The sequence below is a fragment of the Hylobates moloch genome, unplaced genomic scaffold (assembly GCF_009828535.3).
Source record: "Hylobates moloch isolate HMO894 unplaced genomic scaffold, HMol_V3 SCAFFOLD_4, whole genome shotgun sequence".
Lineage (NCBI taxonomy): Eukaryota > Metazoa > Chordata > Mammalia > Primates > Hylobatidae > Hylobates > Hylobates moloch.
In genome coordinates, this window is record NW_026652279.1 from 39,718,253 (window position 1) to 39,741,265 (window position 23,013).

A 23,013-nucleotide genomic window follows, 5' to 3' on the forward strand; every position below is an offset into this window, starting at 1 on the left:
AGCTATTGTAAGTGAGATTAGTTTCCTGATTTCTTTTTCAGATGGTTTACTTTTGGCATATAGAATTGCTACTAATTTTTATATGTTGATTTTGTATCCTGCAACTTTACTGAATTTATCAGTTCTAATAGTTTCTTGGTGGAGTCTTTAGGTCTTTCCAAATATAAGATCATACCATCTGCAAACAAGAATAATTTGTTTTCTCTCTTTCCAATTTGGATGTCCTTTATTTCTTTATCTTTTCTAATTGCTCTAGCTAGGACATCCAGTACTATGTTGAATAACAGTGGTGACAGTTGGCATCCTTGTTATGTTCCAGATCTCAGAGGAAAGGCTTTCAGTTTTTCCCCATTCAGTATGATACTAGCTGTGAGTCTGTCATATATGGCTTTTGTTGTGTTGAGTTATGTTTGTTCTATATTCAGAAGGTTTTTAACTTCTTAATTTTTTTGTCATCTTGATTTCTTCATTGACCTACTGGTCATTCAAGTGCACTAATTTCCATGTGTTTGTATATTTTCCAAAATTGCTTTTGTTATTAATTTCTAGTTTAATGATCATTTGGTTTTTGTCCTTCATGCTGTTGATAAGATGTATCACATTGATTAATTTGCATTTTTTGAACCATCCTTGCATCCCTGGGATAAATCCCATTTGGTCACAAAAAATGATCTTTTAAACGTGTTGTTAAATTCAGTTTGCTAGTACTTGGTTAAGGATTTTTGCATCAATGTTCATTAGGGATATTGGCCTGTAGTTTTCTCTTTTTGATGTGTCTTTGTCTGATTTTTGGAATCAGGGTAATATTAGCCTCATAGAATAAGTTTGTAAGTATTTACTCCTCACCTATTTTTTGGAATAGTTTGAATAGAACTTCTATTCATTCTTCTTTAAATTTTTGGTAAAATTCAGCAGAAAACCCATCAGGGCCCAGGCTTTCCTTTGCTGGGAGACTTTATTACAGCTTTGATCTCATTACTTGTTATTGCTCTGTTCAGGTTTTGAATTTTTTCATAGTTAAGTCTTGGGAGGCTGTAGTGTCAAAGAATTTATCCATTTCTTCTAGGTTTTTCCAAGTTATTAGAGGCTACTGCTCCCAATATACACTTGAATAACCAATAGCCTCTAATAATCCTCCTAATTTCTGTGGTATTAGTTTCAATGTCCCTTTTTTCATTTCTAATTTTATTTATTTAGATCTTCTCTCTCTCTTTTTTTAAGTCTGGCTAAAGGTTTGACTTTCTCTTTTCAAAACACCAACTTTACATTTTGTGGATCTTTTGTATTCTTTGTTTCAATTTTATTTAGTTCTGTTTTTATCTTTTTTTATATCTTCCCTACTAATTTTGGGTTTAGTTTGCTCTTGCTTTTCTAGTTCTTTAAGATAAATCTTTTTTTATTTGAAGTTTTCCTACTTTTTTGAGGTAGGCACTTACAGCTACAAACTTTCCACTTAGTACTGCTTTTCCTATATCCCATAGGTTTTGGTATATTATGTTTCCATTATTATTTGTTTCAATAAATTTTTAAATTTTCTTCTTAATTTCTTCATTGACCTACTGGTCATTCAAGTGTATATTGTTTAATTTCTGTGTGTTTGTATAGTCTCCAAAATTCCTCCCGTTATTGATTTCTAGTTTAATTCCATTGTGGTTAGAGAATATACTTGATATAATTTCAATTTTCTTTGATGTTTAAAGACTTGTTTAGTGGCCTAACATATAGCCTATCATTGATAATGATCCATGTGCTTAGAAGAATGTTTATTTTGCAGCCATGTGATGAAATGTTCTGTAGATGTTTATTAGGTCCATTTGGCCTAATAAGATTAAGTCTGATGTTCCTCTTTTCATTTTCTGTCTGGTTGGTCTGTCCAATGCTGGAAGTGGGGTGTTGAACTCTCCAGCTATTATTGTATTACATTCTATATCTCTCTTTATCTGTAACAATATTTGCTTAATATTTCTAGGTGCTCCAATATTGGGTGCATATGTATTTTCAATTGTTATTTCCTCTTGCTGAATTGACCCTTTTATCATTTTATAATTACCTTTTTGGTCTCTTTTTATAGTTTTTGACTTGAAATGTATTTTGTCTGACATAAGTCTAGCTAATCCTTCTCTTTTTTGGTTTTCACTTGCATGGTATACCTTTTTCCATTGCTTTATAGTCAGTCTATGTATATTTTTATAGGTAAAATGTGTTTCTTGTAGGTGACATATTCTAGGTCTTGGTTTTTCTTCTTTTTTTTTAAATCAGTTCAGCCACTCTATGTCTTCTGATTGGAGAGTTTAGTCCAGTTACATTCAATGTTATTATTGATAAGAACTTACTACTGCCATCTTGTTATTTGTTTTCTTGTTTGTGGCCTGCTCTTCCTTCTTTCCTTTCTCCCTGTCTTCCTTTTACTGAAGGTAATTTTCTCTGGTGGTATACAATGACATTTGCAAATATCTCATAATCCATTATTTTAAACTAATGACAACTCAACACTAATTACATAAACAACAAAAAGAACTAACAAGGCAAGAGCATACTAATGAAAACTCAGTTCTCACGAGATCTGGTTGTTTAAAGTGTATGGCACCTCCCCAACTCTCTCTTCCTCCTGCTCCAAAGCCTGTGGAACTGTGAGCCAATTAAACCTCTTTTCTTTGTAAATTACCCACTCTCAGGCATTTCTTTAGAGCAGTGTAAGAATGGACTAATACATTATTTTAGTTATTATTTTTGATCAGTTTATCTTTTAGTCTTTCTATTGAAGATATGAGTAGTTTACACACTACAATTACAGTCATAACAGTCTGTGTTTTTTTGTGTATTTACTACTACCAATGAGTTTTGTACCTTCAGAGATTTCTTATTGCTCATTTAACATCCTCTTCTTTTGGACTGAAGAACTTTAGCATTTCTTGTAGGACAGGCCTGGTGATGATGAAATCCTGCAGCTTTTGTTTGTCTGGGAAAGTCTTCATTTCTCCTTCATGTTTGAAAGATATTTTTGCTGGATATACTATTCTGGAATAAAAGTTGTTTTCCTTCAGCCCTTTAAATATATCATGCTACTTTCTGCTGGCCTATAAGGTTTTTGCTGAGAAGTCTGCTACCAGACACATATTGGAGCTCCATTGTATGTTACCTATTTCTTTTCTCTTGTTGCTTTTAGGGTGTTTTTTTTTTTTTTTTTACTCTTTTCTCTCCTCTTTTCAAGCAGAAGAAAGAAGTCTCTCCCAGAGCTGCCAGCTGCACTGCTTGTGTTTGGAGGAGGATGGCACAGGCATTCCCTTGGCTGCCTTGGCTTGTGTCTCACTAGGTCTCCTGCCCCCCAGGTCCATTGGCTCTGAGCCCAACACAGCACCAGGACTTGTCCAGTAATTGCAGTTCTTGAAGCCTAGACCGACTTTCAAATTTATTTAGGACCCATAGCACTTTAGCCCACAGTGGCAAGACTTGCCAGAACTCAGGTTCCAAACACTAGGATGGATGATTTGCCTCTGGCATAGCTGGTCTAAATGCTCTCTGTGTGGGCACCAGCAGATTTCTGCCCAGTATGACTTTCTACTGTGACAGGGAAGCACTAAGTTTCAATGCAAAGATCCCACAATCACGGTACTTTCCCTTCCCCAAGTGCAGATTTCCTCTCTGTATCATGTGGTCACTGCCAGGGGATGGGAGAAGGATGGCATCAGCAGTTCAAGACTTTCTTTCCTACCCTCTTCAGTTCCTCTTTCACTAATATGAAGTCAAACCAATTACTGTGCTCACTTACCTAATGTTTCATTCTTATGAAGGTGCTTTTTTGTGTGGATAGTTGTTAAGTTTGGTGTTCCTCTAGGGAGGACAATCAATGCAGGCTTCTGTTTAGCCATCTTGCTCTGGCTGTCTTGGAAACTACTTTCTGTGCCATTTTTCTTTAAAAAAAGTATTTTTAGTTTCAATAGCTTTAGTAGTACAAGTGATTTTTGGTTACAAGGATGAATTGTATAGTGGTGAAGTCTGTGATTTTAGTGTACACATCACCCAAATGGTGTATATTGTGCCCACTAGATGGTTTTTCATCCCTTATTCCTCTCCCATCCTATCCCCTTCTGAGACTCCAATGTCCACTGTACCACTCTGTATGCCTTTGCATACCCATAGCTTAGGTCCCACTTATAAGTGAGAACATATGGTATTTTATTTTCCATTCCTGAGTTACTTCACTTAGGATAATCGCCTCCAGTTCTATCCAAGTTGCACAAAAGATACTATTTTGTTCTTTTTAATGCCTGAGTAGTAGTATTCCATTATATATCTATATCTGGATCATCTGTCTATCTCTCTCTCTGTCTATCCATATATATCTCACATTTTCTTTATCCACTCATGGATGGGTATTTAGGTTGATTCTGTATCTTTGCAATTGTGAATTGGGCCATGAAACATATGAGTGTAGGTGTCTTTTTTATATAATGACTTCTTTTCCTTTGGATAGATACCCAGTAGTGGGTTGTTTGGTTCTACCTATTTAATAAAAAAAAAAATTTGAGTATTTCTTTTGGCCTAGAGCATAAAATAGTTACTGAGACACAAAGAGACTCAAGAAAGTTGAGGAACCTCTGATTTAGCTTCATGAAGGGCCAAAAATTTTGACAGAAAAGAAACTTTATACTCAACATTGTAGGCCAGATATTTGTTTTGGGTAATGCAATATAGTGAACAAAAACAAGAAGGAGGAAGAGGAGCAGGAAGGGAAAGGAGGAAGTAGTAGAATAAGAATGGCCATTAACTGAGCACTTACTAAGTGCCAGGCTTTGTGCTAAACATTTTACCTACAATAATATTTTTCAATATAAGGCCTGCGCCATCATAGTACACATTGGATTTTCTCTGTTCTCATTGGTAAAATAGCCATTACCCAAAACTACCTTGGCAGCCCTGTGCCTCTTCCTGCCAGGCACCCCCTGGACTTCCCTACAAAATAGCAACTTAATGAGCCAAGCAGGGGACCTTTATGACCTTGTTCCAGCACCATGGCTGATATTTGTTATGCTTAATTATTGCTTGGCCTTCCTAATGTTAAGTATTTAGCATTCCACTCTTGTTCAGTCCTCACAGCAACACCTTTGGGGATGCTGATTCCAATGGCCCAAAATATATCTTGACCTTGCAGCCGGTTTATATTTTTCTTGATGTGAGAGATAACCCTAAATATGAGGAGATCTTTCTCTGAAGTTTGATCAGCTGACACAAATTTCCCAATTTTTAAGGACACTACCTAATATTTTATTCAAATTTAAAAAATCAACAAATATATATTTTACAAGAGGCAAATCTGTGTGTGTGTGTGTGTGTGTGTGTGTGTGTAATGTAATGTAATGCCTAGAGCAATCACTTTAAAAAGCTGCATAAAGGGATGTACTCACAAACACTATAGATAAAATAGAATTCTAAAAAAAAAAAAAAGTTGACATAACCCACAGGAAGGCAGAAAAAGACAAATAGAACATGCAGAAAAAAAAATAAAATGGCAGACATAAGTCCTAACATATCAGAATTACATTAAAAGTCAGTGGGGCAGGCCGGGCGCAGTGGCTCACACCTGTAATCCCAGCACTTTGGGAGGCCGAGACGGGCAGATCACGAAGTCAGGAGTTCAAGACCAGCCTGACCAACATGGTGAAACCCCGTCTCTACTAAAAATACAAAAATTAGCCAGGCGTGGTGGTGGATGTCTGTAATCCCAGCTACTCAGGAGGCTGAGGCAGGAGAACCACTTGAACCCGGGAGGCAGAGGTTGCAGTGAGCCAAGATCGTGCCACTGCACTCCAGCCTGGGTGACAGAGTGGGACACTGTCTCAAAAAAAAAAAAAAAAAAAAAAAAAAAGGCAATGGGGCTGGGTGCAGTGGCTCACACCTGTGATACCACCACTTTGGGAGGCTGAAGTGGGAGGATCACTTGAGGTCAAGGGTTCAAGACTAGCCTGGGAAACGTAGCAAGACCTTAATTCTATGAGAGAATAAAAAAAATTAGCCAGGTATGGTGGTGTGTGCCCATAACCCTAGCTACTCAGGAGGCTGAGGCAGAAAAATTGCTTGAGCCCAGGAGTTCTAGGTTACGGTGAGCTATGATCACATGACTGCACTCCAGACCCTGTCTCCAAAAAAAAAAAAAAAAAAAGCCAATGGGTTAACTACCCCATAAAAACAAGCTAAACAAGAAAAGTTACATGATCATATTAATCAAAGCAGAAACAAATTTGACAAAATTTAACACTCATTCATGATAATAAAAAAAAACTTTCAGGAAAACAGGAATAGAAGGGAACTGCTTCAAATTGATAAAGATCATCTACTAAAAACATACAGCTATTAATAAACTTAATGTTTATAGATGTTGGTGGGATGGTAAAAAGGGAATTATTATACACTGCTGGTGGGAATGTAAATTAGTACAACCTTTATGGAAAACAGTATGAAGATTTATAAAGAACTAAAAGTAGATCTACCATTTGATCCAGCAAAACCAAGATGGTGACAAGAGTAACCTCTTATGGTCCTCATTGCTACACTCTCACCAGTGCCATGACAGTTTACAAATGCCAGGACAGTATCAGGAAGTTACCCCATATGGTCTAAAAAAGAGAAGCATGAATAATCCACCCTTTGTTTAGCATATAATAAAGAAATAACCTGGGCGCAGTGGCTCATGCCTGTAATCCCAGCACTTTGGGAAGCCGAGGTGGGTGGATCATGAGGTCAGGAGATCGAGACCATCCTGGGCAACAGGGTGAAACCCTGTCTCTACTAAAATACAAAAAAAAAAATTAGCCAGGCGTGGTGGTGGGCACCTGTAGTCCCAGCTACTCAGGAGGCTGAAGCAGGAGAATGGCGTGAACTCAGGAGGTGGAGGTTGCAGTGAGCCGAGATCACACCACTGCACTCCAGCCTGGGTGACAGAGACTCTGACTCAAAAAGAGAAAGAAAGAGAGAGAGAGAGAGAGAGAAAGAAAGAAAGAAAGAAAGAAAGAAAGAAAGAAAGAAAGGGAAAGAAAGAAAGAAAAGGAAAGAAAGAAAGAAAAGGAAAGAAAGAAAGAAAAGGAAAGAAAGAAGGAAGGAAGGAAGGAAGGAAGGAAGGAAGGAAGGAAGGAAGGAAGGAGGAAGGAAGGAAGGAAGGAAGGAAGGAAGGAAGGAAGGAAGGAAGGATAAAAATGGGCACCCAGCAGCCCTAGGGCTGCAATGTCTATGGAGTAGCCATTCTTTTATTCCTCTACTTTCTTAATAAACTTGTTTTCACTTTATGTACTCCCTCTGAATTCTTTCTTTCTTGAGACCCAGGAACCCTCTCTTGGGGTCTGGCTTGAGACCCCTTTCTGGGTAACATCTTTCTGGCAACCATGAAGGGACGAAACTGAGGAGATCCCCCAGGGAATAGACTGCAGCACTGATTGGTTGACTTTGGGTAAGTGGTGGTGAGGCAGGAAAATAGGGTATGGAGATAAGGAACATAAGGCCGATTCACACTTCAGCTATGACAGGAAATAACCTCTCCATGAGGCATACACTGAATAAATGACTTTGTAACTTTACTTCATCCTCTCCATTTACATAGGGCATACCCAAAGAAACCAATGATATCCTCTAGGGATATCTTTGTTTTGTTGCTATTGAGACAGGGTCTTGCTCTGCCACCCTAGGCTGGAGTGCAGTGGCTCACTGCAACCTCTGCCTCCCAGGCTTGAGTGACCCTCCCACCTCAACCTCTCAAGTAGCTGGGACTACAGGTACACACCACCACACCTGGATAATTGTTAAATTTTTTGTAAAGACAGGAAACCTATCTCACGTGCAGAGACACACATAGGCTCAAAATAAAGGGATGGAGGAAGATCTTAGCAGTAGCAAAAACAAAAAATAATTATTCACATATGAGAAATACTCAGTAAGATTAACAACTTACTTTTTATCAGAAATAATGGAGCTCAGAAGTCAATAAATTGACATATTCAAAGTATTGAAAGAAAAAGAAGAAACTAACCACCAAGAATTATATATCCAGATTTTTCTAAGATTTTCTCTTTTATTTGACTTTTGATGGTTTGACTATGATATGACTAGGTGTGGATCTCTTTATGTTTAGGCTACTTGGAGTTCTTTAAACTTTTTGGATGTGTAGATTATTGTTTCCAGCAAACTTGGGACATTTTCAGCTACTATATCTTCAATAGTTTATTTTTCTTCTTTCTCCCTTCTCTCCTTTTGGAACTTCTATTTTGCATATGTTGGCATGCCAATTGTTTTTCATTGTTTCTGACACTGTTCCTTTTTTAAAGTTCTTTTGTTTGTTTGTTTCTTTAGACTGGATAACGTCTATTGACCTATCTTCAAGTTCACTGATTCCGTTTTTCAGCCTAAACTTGCTGTGAACCTTCTATTAAGTTTTTTATTTGTTACTGTACTTTTTAATTCCAGAGTTTCTCTTTGGTTCTTTAATTTCTTTCTACTGATATTGTCTGTCTAATGAGGCATTGTTTTCGTATTTGTTTTAAATTATTTAAAAGTGGTTTTCTTTAATTTTCCAAACATATTTATAATAAGCTGATTTAAAGGTTTTCTCTACTAAGTATGCTCTTCAGATAGTATGGGCCAGTCTCCTGTTTCTTTGCATGTGTTGTACTTTTTTGTCAAAAATTATACATTTTAGATTTTTTTTTTTTTTTGCTAAATACCAGAGTATTTAAATGACTCTGAAATTTTATTACTCCATCCACACCAGGGTTTGTTGTTGTCTGTTTAGCAATTTACCTAGGCTAGTTCTATAGAGTCCCTGCAGTATGCTGCCACAGACATCTATGCTCACTTTTTAAAAAATTCTTGTTTCTATTTTTAAGCCTAACTTCCTAAGGGTTGCCCTATGTTTACATACTTCAGGGGTCAGACAATGATTGGTTAGGTTTTCTTAAACGACTTGAATAAGTAAATCTTCTGCAACTGGCTGAGGGAAGCTGTTTATGAGTTTCCACATGCCTTCAAAGTTCAGGCAGTTTATAAATTTGCCTTAGGCTTCATTTCCTGCTTAACTGAGCTCCAAGGTCAGTAAGAGATAAATAAGTAACTGGGGCCCCTGTTGGTGTTTCCTGAACATGCATGCAGCCTTGAACATGCACACAACCTTCTAAATCCCCAGGAACATTACAAACATATTATAGAGCTTATCAAAGTCCCCTGTGGCTCTCTTGTTTCTCAGGTAACTCTATAAAATATTTGCTAGTCTCTTGGTGCCTCAACCTATATTGTAGCCCTAAGCAGTTGCAATGCTGACTTTGAGCAGATTGCTTCTAATTGCTATTCTTTTCATGAATACCCAGAGATAGAGCTTTTTTGAGGTTCTCCAAGTCAGATCAGTTCCTTCCAGCAGACAGAAGTCCTCAAGACTACCTTATCGCAGAGCTGACACTCAGAGAGGGAAAAAGATGGAAAATATAAAAAAGAACATAAGAAACATAAGGAATAACATGAACAAATCTAACTTTCATAATTGGAGTTCCAAAAGGAGAGCAGAGAGAGAAAGAGAGAATAGGGAAGAGATGATCTTTGAAAAGTTATTGGCTAAAATTTTCCCAAAACTAATGAAAGACATAAAGCCACTGATGCATGAATTCCTGAAAATCCCAAGCAGGATGAATATAAAGAAAGTCGCATCTTGGCACATTACAGTAACACTAATAAAAACCAAGTTCAAAGAAAAAAATTTACAACAGCCTGAGGGGGAGAAATATTACCTTCAGTTTTTAATTGATTTGGTGCTGACTTTCAATAAAATGGTGGCAGTGAGAATATAAGTAGTGAAAAAAGTAACTGGTAATCTAGAATTACAGACCCAGAAAATACACCCAGCAAAAATATCCTGCAAAAATGAAGGAGAAATGAAAATGTTGTCAGAATAACAAGAACAGAGAATACTTCCTAAGCAGAATTACACTAAAATTACTATAAAAGGTAGTTCTTCAGGCAGAAGGAAAATTATTTCAGATAAAAACCTAGAAATTCAGCAAGGAGTGAAAGACAATAGAAAGAGTAATTATATGGATTAATCTAAATGAATATTGAGGATATGCAACACTAATATATTGTCTTGTGAGGTGTAAAATATGTTTAGGATTAAAATACATGAAAACAATAAAACAAAAGGTAGAATAGACTAAATGGAATTATAATGTTCTGAAATCTGAGCATTGCTAGGGAAGAGGTTAAATTAATCATGTATGTTTACTATAAGAAGTTCAGGATGTATGTAACAACCCAAGGGTAATCACTTAATTAAAAAAAGAATATATAATAGAAAAAGTTAATAGTGGGGTAATGAAACTAAATATTTGATTAATCCAAAAAGAAGGCATAAAAGAAAAGTAGGGCCAGACACGGTGGCTCATGCCTGTAATCCTAGCACTTTGGGAGGCCGAGGGGGGTGGATCACTTGAGGTCAGGAGTTTGAGACCAGCCTGACCAACACAGTGAAACCCCGTCTCTACTAAAAATACAAAAATTAGCCGGGCATGGTGGCACATGTCTGTAATCCCAGCTACTTGGGAGGCTGAGGCAGGAGAATTGCGTGAACCCAGGACGTGGAGGTTGCAGTGAGCCGAGATCACACCACTGCACTCCAGACTGGGTGACAGAGCAAGACTCTGTCTCAAAAAAAAAAAAACAGAAAAGTAAAAGGAATATAAAAGAGGTTAAGTAGAAAACAAATAATAAGATGGTAGATAAAACCTAAATATTATCAATAATTCTACTAAATGTAAACAGACTAAATATTCCAGGTGGAAGACTAAGACAGCCTGAATTTTTTTTTTTTTTTAAGACAAAGTTTTGCTCTTGTTGCCCAGGCTGGAGTGCAGTGGTGCGATCTCGGCTCACTGCAACCCCCACCTCCCAGGTTCAAGAGATTCTCTTGCCTCAGTCTCCCAAGTAGCTGGGATTACAGGCATCTGCCATCATGCCCAGCTAATTTTTTGTATTTTTAGTAGAGACAGGATTTCACCATGTTGGTCAGGCTAGTCTCGAACTCCTGACCTCAGGTGATCCATTTGCCTCAGCCTCCCAAAGTGCTGGGTTTACAGGCATGAGCCACCACACCTAGCCAATAGCCTGAATTTTTAAAAAAGAAAACCTACATGGTGCCTACAAGAGACCACACCTTGAAGATAAAATCACAGAAATATGTAAAGTAAAAGGATTGAAAAAGATATCCCATAAAAGTGTAAAGGAAAATGGGTTCAGCTACATTAATATGAGATAAAGTAAATTTCAGGTAAGAAGCTTTGTAGAGATAAAGAGGGGTATGATATAATGATAAAGGATTAATTTGCCGTATATCATATAACAATTTAAAATCTATATGTACCTACAATATAGCCTCAAGATATATAAAGCAAATTTGACAGAAATAGACAAATCTTCAATTATATTAGGAGACATTTGCTCTAGTTGACATATAGAACATGGCACACAACAAAATACATATTCTCTTTTTTTTTTTTTTTTTTGAGAAGGGGACTTGCTCTGTTGCATAGGCTGGAGTGTAGTAGTGCAATTATAGCTCACTGCAGCCTTGAGCTGCTGGGCTCGAGCTATCCTCCCACCTCAGCCTCTCAAGTAGCTGGAATTACAAGTGCGAGTCACCATACCTGGCAAAATATTCTTTTTTTCAAGTATACATGCAATATTTACATAAATTTATCTGGATAGAATTCTAAATCATAGGCCAGATGCAGTGGCTCATGGCTGTAATCCCAGCTTTTTGGGAAGCCAAGGTGGGAAGATCACTTGAGCTCAGGAGTTGGAGACCAGCCTATTCAAGATAGTGAGACCTGGTATCTACAAAAAAAAAATAAAAAAAATTAGTTAGGTATGTTGACACACACCTGTGGTCCTAGCTACTTGAGAGGTTGAGGTGGGAGATTGCTTGAGCCCAAGGAAATTGAGGCTGCAGCGAGCCATGATTGCACCACTGCACTCCAGCCTGGGCAACAGAAAGAACTTGTCTCAAAAAAAAAAAAAAAAAAAAGAAAAGAAGAAGAAGAAGAAGAAAGGACTACAAAACAAATTTGTTGCCTAAACAAATTTCATAGGATTGTATTTCCATCAGAATGTGTTCTCTGATCATAGTAGAATTAAGGTAGATATTAATAAAAAAAGAATAATTTAGAACATCTTTGATATTGTTAGAAATTAAGCAACGCAATTCTAAGTAACCCATAGAAAAGGGGAAATCCAAAATAAATTAGAAATCCTTTAAAACTGTTGGGTGGATCACTTGAGGTCAGGAGTTCGAGACTCAGCCTAGCCAACATGGTGAAACCCCACCTCTACTAAAAATACAAAAATTAGCTGGGCATAGTGGCGGGTGCCTGTAATCTCAACTACTTGGGAGGCTGAGGCAGAAGAATCGCTTGAACCTGGGAGGCAGAGGTTGCAGTGAGCCAAGATCGAGCCACTGCACTGCAGCCTGGGCAACATAGTGAGATCCCATCTCAAAAACAAACAAACAAACTGGATTATATTTAAAAATTGCATTGTAATGAAAATGCAACATGTCAAAACTAATAGGATCCTGCAGTTGAGCAAAGGAAATGAAACAGTACAATATACCTTTGATACAAGGCAGAAAATTATGAATGTCTTCACCAAATAACAAATAGAGCTCTACTGAGGTTTAGAGTTAGGAACAGGTGTATCCCAGAGGTGGATCACAAAAGGCCTCATAGAAGTGGTGATATTTAAATGAGGTTTCAAACAAATATGATGAAAAGTTGGAGCTATAGAATAGAGGTAAGAAGAAAAATGTCTAACAGGTTGCAGCTCAAGTTGTGATCACAGAAAAATTAATCAAATTTTAAAAATTAATTGCCTAAGTACACATATTATAAAAGAATAAAAGCTGAAAAATCAACCCTAGAAAGAGAATAGCAAGTTTGAAAGACTCAATATTGGAAAAGATCTATTCTATAGATGTAATGCAATCCTGATTGAGATCTTAACAAATCTGTGTGTATATGTGTTGCATATATACAACTTGACAAGGGCCATAGCAAAGATAAGGCTAGATAGGTAGGTAGGGGCCAGGACAGATAGGGCATTGTTGATCTTATTATGGAGTTGGAAGTTTATCCTTAAAGTAGGGAGCAATGAAGGGTTGTTACGCAGATGAGCTGTGTATTAAAATATATCACATTGATAACAGTTTTAAGAAAAAATAGATTAAGCATAAAAGGTTGTTGTAAAAATCTAGAGATATAATGGTGATTTTAATAGTGGCAATAGGAAAGGACAGAAGTGGACAGATTTGAAACTTATTTAGTAGGTAGGTTTCAAGACTTGTTACTAGAGTCAATGGATAATGCCTGTATTCCTAATTTGGAAAATGGGTAGATGGTATTGAATTTTGAACCATATAATCATACTCTTGTGATATTCTCCTGCAGTTCCAGGCAGCCCAGAAACAGGAATAAAAATAATATAGATTTGTGTAGTGGTACAGATTAGCAGAAATGATGAAAGTCAAGAAAGGGGAAAATTTTGAGGTGGTAGCAAACAAAGAGCTAAAATAATTGACCATGGTGTCCAGGTTAGTTTCAAGACAAATGAAACCATACTGGAATGTAATCTGAGAGAAGTGAGACATATCAATTGAAGATTACAATAAAAACAGTGAGTTCAATTAAGAGGAAGGAGAAAAGTAAATGTGCAGAAGATTAATATTAGAGAAGATTTTTTAAATGGAGATCTTGCTGGTAGCATTTTTCAAGGCATATTTAAGTTTGACATATAGCTTAGTCTGAGGATGATTGAGTTATCTTAGGTAAAATGGAGGTCGTGGAATTTCAAAAAAGGTCAAAGAATTGTGAGTCCTGGATGTTAATGGTTTTTGTCAATGGATGTGGGAAACACCAAAAGTGATTGTAGAAGATAAGACAGAAAAAGATTGAGAGTCAGATACTACAGTTAGAAAAACACAAAGCTTCTGATAGAAAATTTTTGAAAATTGAAAAACTTTTGAGCTCATTGATGGCAAGAATTGTGTTTCATTCATCCTTGTCTTTTTTGTATATAGCACATCTAGAACATAGCAAGTGCTCAACAAATATTTGCTGGTTGAACTGACTCCATTGCCTTTTATTCCTCATAAATGTGTATTTGCCCATGGTATGCTAGATAGCTATTTCAAATGGAGAGATCAGGTGATGAAGAGGTGATCTAAGAGCTGAGTGACAATAAGAGTCAACACAAGATCAGGGGAAAGAATATTCTAGGCAGTGGAAAGATCTTGTCAGGAACAATCTTGGCATGTTTCAGAAGCAAAGATTGCTAGTGTAGTTGTAGCTTATTGGTCAAGGGAGAAGAAAATGATAAATGTGGCTGGACATAGTGGCTCACACCTGTAATCTCAGCACTTTGTGAGGCCGAGGTAGGGGGATCACTTGCATCCAGGAGTTTGAGACCAGCCTGGACAACATAGCGAGACTTAGTCTTGACAAAAAATAAAAAACTAGTTGGGCATGGTGGCACATCCTGTAGTTCCAGCTACTAGGGAGGCTGAGGAGGGAGGATTGCTTGAGTGCTGGAGGTTGAGGCTGCAGTAAGCCATGATCACACCACTTCACTTAGCTTGGGTGACAGAGTGAGACCCTGTTTCAAAAAAAAAAAAAAAGAAAGAAAGAAAGAAAAAGGAAGGAAGGACCATCAAATTGAATTAAATTGTGGAGGAAAAAGGATTTAGGCAAACATACATAGAAATTACCAGAACCCAGGTCTACTAATAGGAAAAAGTACCTTCTTTAGGTTAAAGATAAAAATTGGTTTTTATCCAATTATAACACAGAGTGTGTCATTTACATTAAATTGCATTCTCCTGAGTTTCCTCATATTTCATAGGTCACCCATCTCATTGCCTTTGCTGCATCCTCCTCTTCTCCAAACCTCCAATGTTGGAGGACTCCCAAGCTCACCCATTCCTTGACCATTTCTCTCTCTCTCTCTCTCTCTCTCTCTCTCTCTTTAGAGATGGGGGTCTCACTCTATGGGCCAGGCTGGAGTGTAGTGGTGTGATCATCACTCCCTGTAGCCTCAAACACCTGGGCTCCAGCAATCCTCCTTACCTCAGCCTTCTGGGTAGCTGGGACTACAGGTGCACACCAGCACACCCGGACCTACATAATCTGATCCCTAGCTTCCTTTGACTGTATATTTTACCTCTTTGCCCTTTATTCTTGTCAAACTGTCCTTCTTGCTCATTATTTCTCTATACACATTCACTTCTTGGGAAATCTCTTCCAGTTTCATGGCTTTAAATACCATATATATGCTGATGACTCTCAAGTTTATGTTCCTAGCTCCAACCTCTTACCTGATCTTCAGACTCATATATGAAACTGCTAATTTAATGTCTCTAATTGGATACCCATTAGTATGGGTAGAAGCTCAACATGTCCAAAACAGAACCCATACCAGAAAACTTTTCTTATCCTAGTCTTTGCTATTTCTAGAAAATTGCATCATGATTCATCCTTACTACTTAGGACCAAATCTAGGAGTGAGCTTTCTTTTCTCTTTCTTGCTTGCTTGCTTGCTTGCTTTCTTGCTTTCTTGCTTTCCTGCTTTTCTTTCTTTCTTTCTTTCCTCTTTCTTTCTTTTCCTTTTCCTTTTCTCCTTCCTTCCTTCCTTCCCCCCTCTCTCTCTCTCTCTCCCCCTCTCCCTCCTTCTTTCTTTTTGAGACAGGGTCCTATTGTCCAGGCTAGAGTACAGTGGTGTGATCATAGCTCATTGCAGCTTTAAGCACCTGGGCTCAAGGGATTTTCTGCCTCAGCCTCCTGAGAAGCTGGGGTTACAGGTGCACACCACCACACCTGGCTAATTTTTTTATTTTTATTTCTTGTAGAGAGGGGGCTCTCATTATGTTGCCTAGAATGGTCTTGAACTCCTGGCTTCAAAGAATCTTCCTCCCTTGTCCCTGCAAAGAACTGAGATTACAGGTGTAAGGCACCACATCTGGCTCATTTCTTTCTTTTAAATTGTGTATCCAAACTACACTCAAATCTTGTCAGTTCTAGCATAAAGCTTAATTCCAAGTCAAACTGTTTCTCTCCACCTCCACTACTATCACCTTGTCCAAGTCACGACCATCTATCACCTGAACTATTGCAAAAGCCTCCTAACTTAACTCTCTACTTCTTTTCCTTCCTGACTATAGATAATTCTCCCCTTAGCAGCCAAAGTGATCTTAAATGATCACATTATGTCACTCTCATGTTCTAAACTTCCAATAGTTTAACATGTCACTTAGAATAACATCAAAATGTCTTATGATGGTGACAGTCATATATGTCCATATATAGTTAGAGAGTCTTTAATATGCAAATGTTAAGAAAAACTGTATATTGCAGTTTCAGTCAATGACAGACTTAATATGTAATGGTGTTCCAATTAGGTTATAATACTGCATTTATACCTCTTTTCCAATTTGTGTGTCCACATTTTTTCAAATGAATTATGTCATTCACTTTTTTAAAAATTGATACATAACAGATATAGACATTTTCAGAGCACATATGAATAATCTGATACATCTATATAATGTGTACAGTTTTTTGTACCTTTTCTATGTTTAGATATGTTTAAGTATACAAATACCATTGTGTTACAATTGCCTACAGCATTCAATACAGTAACATGCCGTGCAGGTTTGTAGCCTAGGAGAAACAGTCTACACCATATAGCTGGAGAAACAGTCTACACCAAATAGCTGTAGTGGGCTATACCATAGGTTTGTGTAAGTACACTCTATGATGTTTGCATAATGACAAAATTGCCTAGCAATGCATTCCTCAAATGTATCCCTGTCATTAAGTGATAAGTGCTAGAATGTAAGCTCACATTATGCTGTAGTTTCCAAAAACAACTCATGTTACCTTACACTGCATTAACAGAAGTGCATTGTTTGAAGAAAGGCAGGTGCTAGTTCTTCCAGTCAGACTACTTTGGAACGTTATATTTGACTCCAGGTATTTCATATTAAGATATCTTAATATTAATTGCTGTATTCCAGATAAAGAATGTTTTTCAGAAGAGAGAAAGTAGGATGGTAAAAGGACAAACTATGCCTGGTGAAGAACCATTACAGGAACCGAGAATCTTTACTTTGAATACTTGATGGTTAGAGAAGAGCCATGAAAGTTCTCCCCAAATAGCTAAACATCTGCCACATGCAAAAGGGGGTATACTTACTCTTCTTCTTTTTTTTTTTTTTTGAAATGAAGTCTCGCTCTTGTCCCCCAGGCTAGAGTGTGATGGCGCGATCTCAGCTCATTGCAACCTCTGCCTCCCGGGTTCAAGCAATTCTTCTGCCTCAGCCTCCCGAGTAGCTGGGATTACAGGCACCTGCCATCACACCTGGCTAATTTTTGTATTTTTAGTAGAGACGGGGTTTCACCATGTTGGCCAGGCTGGTCTCGAACTCCTGACCTCAGGTGATCCACCTGTCTCAGCCTCCCAAAGTGCTGGGATCACAGGCGTGAGCCACTGTGCCTGGCCGGCTGTTATACTTATTCTTGTTAGCTACAGGGGAAAAAAAACAATGGTAGGAGGTTTCAGAGAGGAAGCTCAGCACTTACAAGGAAGAAATGCTCAACAGTTTTTTCCAAACCAATGTTCTGCAGAATACTATAACATGTTAATTTAAACAAGATATCTTGTGTCTTTACTGCAGGATATCTCAGAGTCTTTAATATGCAAATATTAAGTAAAGGATACAGTATGCCACATTTCCCAAACTTATTTGTCCATAGACACTTCTATTTACAAAACTGTGTTAATGTCTCTTGAAACAATGGTCATAGAACAGTTTGGGTTAAAGCTATTTAAAAATGAACAGGCTGTCTTCTAAAGGAGTAGGGTCAGGTTCACATCAAGATATCTGGAAAAACTGGTTGGTCTTGCTGCCACTCTTGTACTGCTGAAATGCTTGTCATTAAAACTGAAGTATATAAAGCTTGGGCACTTACAGCAATTTCTCTTAGCTGTCAACAGTAACATTATCTGTTAATATTAACTGGTGCCTACTAACATGAACATTGTTACCTATTAACATTAACAGTATGAGACCCAACACTGTTCTACATGAGAATAATGTTTTAAAACCAATGGAAATGAAGCTCTCTAGAATAGTGATTCTGAACTTTTTTCCTAGTAACACACTGCACAGTCATGACATTCCCGTGTCTGTCCTCGATTCATTCATTGTGTGTGAGGTAATGTTTCTCAATTTTTTTTCATGACCACACACATACACAAACAAAACCCTCATGCTCTACCATCCCTACTCCCACAAATTTTGATAGGAACCTCATATAGGACCATGCTCCTCTATTGACATTTCCATTTTAGAACCTCAAACCTAGAGCATTAATGTAACTTTTTTTGAATAAAAAGAAAATTTCTAGGCTTCAAGGAAGAAATGGTATTTAAAACTTATGGGAAAAGTAAATCAGGAAAACAACATCAAAAAGGAACTACTACTTTGATATTTTTGAGGCTAAATGGAAACATTAATAAAGGAAGTTGGACTTACAGAAATGTTGTTATTGAATATTTGCTGCAATAAGCAAGACAAGGTGTAATAATAAGAAAAAGCTGGGTCAGCAAGCTTGACAGGACAGGGTTGCAAATTATAATTATTGTTTATACAACTGTTCACTGAAGGGCATAGTCCAGTGCCATAGAGGCTAAGAAGAATGTACTCTGTAAAAGAATGACTGGCTCTTCAGGATTTCTACAACTTACACATGTTCCTGTTCTCCAGAACCATGTTTACTAATGTTTACTATCTCTGATCTGGTTTCCATGATCTATCCATACTGAGAAAGGAGTGTTTGGATAAGTAAATAAAATACTATCATAATCAGAAAGCTATAACTTCTCCTATGTTTTAATAAAATGGCATTCTGCTTCCTACCATCTGTATTGACAAGTTTACTAAAGTCTTATCAAACCTAGATAGCTGACAAACCAGGATGGACCAGATCATATCATACATACCAATTCTTGAGGCCCCTGTGAGTAGCATAATTACATTGCTTATAGAAAAACTTGAAATACCATTTCTTTGTTATTCTGCAATTTTGCCTCTAAATCAGCACCTCAAAAATCAGGGCCATCAGTCCTAAATGGCAGTTACCTATAAAGGAATTCCCATAACTTTGCATACCCACAGAGAATGATCTCCATTATACAAGTATATTTTCATGGCCATTTGGAGATACCAGGCCAGCTCCAGCAACACTGCACAAGTTTTAATGAGTTCACTGATGGACGGGCAGACATAGAGTCTCAGGGGCCTTGTTTAAAGATGTACTGGAAAACCAGTCCTGGAACTTCTGTCATTGGAGAAAGGTGGAGGAGATCAGCTCTGATATGCTGCTATCTCTCTTGTCTAATCCAGCAGAAGAAAAAAAATGCTTGAAGACAGGGCCAGGAATTGGGGTCAGGACAGAATCTAGGGAGTCATCAGAGTTTTGTCTTCTTGGTCTCTAGGTTGATCATGTTCCCTTGGATGTGAGGAATCTGCTTATCTGCTGGACCCTGCATATCCTCTGTCTTTACAGGAACGTAGTAGTAGCCCATGATGGAGAAGATCAGGCAGATCACCAGCAGGAGGCAGGAAAACAAAATGAATTCGGCCCACTACAGGGGGAAATAAATATGAGAAGAATATGGAGAAACCTGAAACTAAAGAGATCTTTACAGGATGAGGAGTGGGGAGACAACTGACCTGGGATCACCAGTTTCACCAGACTTTTGCTGGACAAAGACTGGGTTCACTGACCTCTCCTCACATAGATATATTGTAGTCATTATTGCCACTTACATATGCCTATTTTCCTAGTAAAGTCTGTATATCTAACCCATTTCATGTCACAGCACTGAATGGGGAATACGGGAAGCAGAGAGATAGGGGGAAAGGGAGAAGAGAAAGCTGGAGGAAAAACTTGAGTAGAAATGAATCCTGCTTCCCTCAGATCCATACCTGTACCAGGCCACTGAACTGTGCCACAACAAGCACGATGATATTCCCAACTGCAATTGTCAATAGCCAAGCTGCCTGGAGTACAGATTTCATGCTAGAGGGAGCCTGGGGATGACACAAGTTTGAAAGTAAACAAACTCCCTTCACTGCCCTCATGCCCCATGCATCCAGGAAACTTCTCCCACAAAAGCTTCCAAGTTAGAACTTCCCTCATTAAGTTCAGCTATCACATTGATTCAGAGGGTGTTAATAATGTAAACAGTAAGAATAAGATGAAGCTCCTAATTGAATATTTATAAATTCATTATGTCATATAATCTTCATTACAACCCTAAGAGATAAGTTCTATTAGTATTCTTATACATTTAAAAAATAGCATTACAGACTGGGTGCGGTAGCTCACGCCTGTAATCCTAGCACTTTGGGAGGTCAAGGTGGGCAGATCATCCAAAGTCAGGAGTTAGAGACCAGCCTGGCCAACATGGTGAAACCTGTCTCTACTAAAAATACAAAAATTAGCCAGGAATGGTGGTGTGCGCCTATAATCCCAGCTACTCAAGGGGCCAAGGCAGGAGAATCGCTTGAACCGAGGAGGCAGATGAAGTCTCACTCTGTCCCTCAGGCTGGAGTGCAGTGAGCTGAGATTGCACCACTGCACTCCAGCCTGGGTGATAGCATTACAGAGATAGTAATTTACTTGCTCAAGGTTACACAACAGGTCATGCAGCCAAAATTCGAACGTAGGGAGTCTGACTCTGCAGCTCTTCATTTTAATCTTTAATCTCTTTCCTAGAACCCCCAAATCATAGACTCCCATGCTGCACTGTCATGATCTGGGGAGTCAAGATGTTCAGGTCATATATGTTCAGGGTCATAAATAAGGTACCCAAGGCCAAAAGAGATAACATACCTATTTAAGTCAGTGCTAGAATTAAAATTCACCATCCTTTAAGCAATGTCTCAATTTCTACCTTCTATTTGCAAAAACTTACCTGAGAATAAGAAAACTCAAGACCTGTGACAGAGAACATGACCTCCCCAGCTGTAACCAAGGCATATTGTGGTAGCTGCCATGCAATGGACATTTTGTTGGCTGGAATGTCTTCAATCTTCCAGGCCTGAAGACCCTGATTGGTGTTCTTAGTGAGGGAAAGAGAAAATGGAAATGGACTTGTCAGTAGTCTCAAGTAAACATTCCTAACTATGATCTTATATCCACCCTTTTCGTATTTTCATTCTTCTGCCACTTTCAGGAAATTGAGCATTTCTACAAAATCCCAGCTTTTCAAAACTTCTTTTGGTAATATTATGCTCACTCACCTAGATTCGATCAGATATCATTATTGACAGAGACTTTAAATGAGAGAATATTTTGATATTGCAGTTTGGATTTCCACCATTTTGCCCTATCAGGCATTTTGATCCTGGACAACATTTTAAACATAAAATGGCATCTGAATTATATAAACAAAATAAATTTTCAGAAAGCATTTTCTTGAGAAAAGTTTAATTTCTTACTCCACTTTCTATGTAAGTACAACTAAAGTGCTTTTAACATTTGCTATTTTGGTTTTTAACTTACTGAAATTACTTTTATTAGAATGAATTATTCTCTTGATAACACATTGAAGTTTTACTGGTCAATTTTTAAAAATCCATATCAAATGCCACATACTATTTTGATTTTTCTTCATTGGCTTTTTTCTTTTTTGAGACAGGATCCTGCTCTGTCACCCAGGTTGAAGCGCAGCAGCACAATCACAGCTCACTGTAGCCTCAAACTCCTGGGCTCAAGCAATCCTTCTGCCTCAGCCTCCCAAGTAGCTGGGACTACAAGTACGTGCCACCATGCCCAGCTAACTTAAAAATTTGAAAATTTTTTGTAGAAATGGAGTGTCATTATGTTGACCAAGCTAGTCTCAAGCTCCTGGATTCAAGCAACCCTCCTTCTTTGGCCTCCCAAAGTGCTGGGGTTACAGGCACGAGCCACAGTGCCTGGACCAAGCCATTATTTTTTAACTCAAAATTTACACATTCAAATTTTGTCAAAAAGATGTAATTTTTCTATAAAATTTTGGTTAAAAAGAGTTTTTTTCCAGGTGAAGTTTTTGTTAATATTACCAGATATATGTGATTCCACAATCAGCTTTTGTTTCTTTGGTCTAAAAGTACTTTAACTATATGTATGTTTTTAGCTATGGTTGGTTTTACATAGATTACATCTACTAATATATTTTATTACAAATGAAATAACATTTTAAAAATTATATGTATATTTATTGAAGGGGCTCAAAAAAAGAAAATGGAAGAAAAAAATTATATATATATGTATTAGTTGATTTTCACACTGCTGTAAAGTACTGTCCAAGGCTGGGTAATTTATAAAGGAAAGAGGTTTAATTGACTCACAGTTACAGATGGCTGGGGAGGGAGGCCTCAGGAAACTTACAATCATGGTAGAAGGTGAAGGGGAAGCAAGCTTGGACCTTCTCACATGGTGGCAGGAGAGAGAAGAGTGAGGAGCAAAGGGGGAAGAGCCCCTTATAAAACCATCATATCTCATGAGAAGTCACTCACTATCACAAGAACAGGATGGGGGAAACCGCCTCCACGATCCAATCACCTCCCACCAGGTCTCTCCCTAGACATGTGGGGATTATGGGGGTTATAATTCAAGATGAGATTTGGGTGGGGACACAAAGCCTAACCATATGAATATATTTCTTGAAGTAAAACTATTATTAGGGATTAGGTATAATATCCAGATACATGAGACAAAAACAGCATAATTAAAATATCATGGTCAAAAGTCCTTCAGATGAAAAGTCTTTGACATATAAATGCCCTTAATGCTCTGAATCAAATGGTCATTGGGTCTAAAATAGTAAGATAAAGGAATCTTCTTTTCCTTTAGTTGACAGTGTAAATAATACCTAGGCATCTGCTTGTGT

General features: G+C 37.8%; 1 protein-coding gene across 2 annotated transcripts in view; it reads right to left on the reverse strand.

Moving 5' to 3' along the window:
• Window positions 1-15,996: 15,996 nt before the first annotated feature.
• Window positions 15,997-23,013, reverse strand: part of SLC15A2 (solute carrier family 15 member 2) — a 51,603-nt gene continuing 44,586 nt past the window's right edge. Inside the window, exons 20-22 of one of the 2 annotated variants that reach the window (XM_032150044.2) lie at window positions 21,055-21,201; window positions 20,063-20,167; window positions 15,997-19,719 (exon numbers count right to left, since the gene is read on the reverse strand). In XM_032150044.2, coding sequence (XP_032005935.1) covers window positions 19,543-19,719; window positions 20,063-20,167; window positions 21,055-21,201 — 429 coding nt within the window. In that variant the 3' untranslated portion in view covers window positions 15,997-19,542. The remainder of the gene's footprint in view (window positions 19,720-20,062; window positions 20,168-21,054; window positions 21,202-23,013) is intronic. The other variant, XM_058437433.1, reaches the window with a different exon arrangement.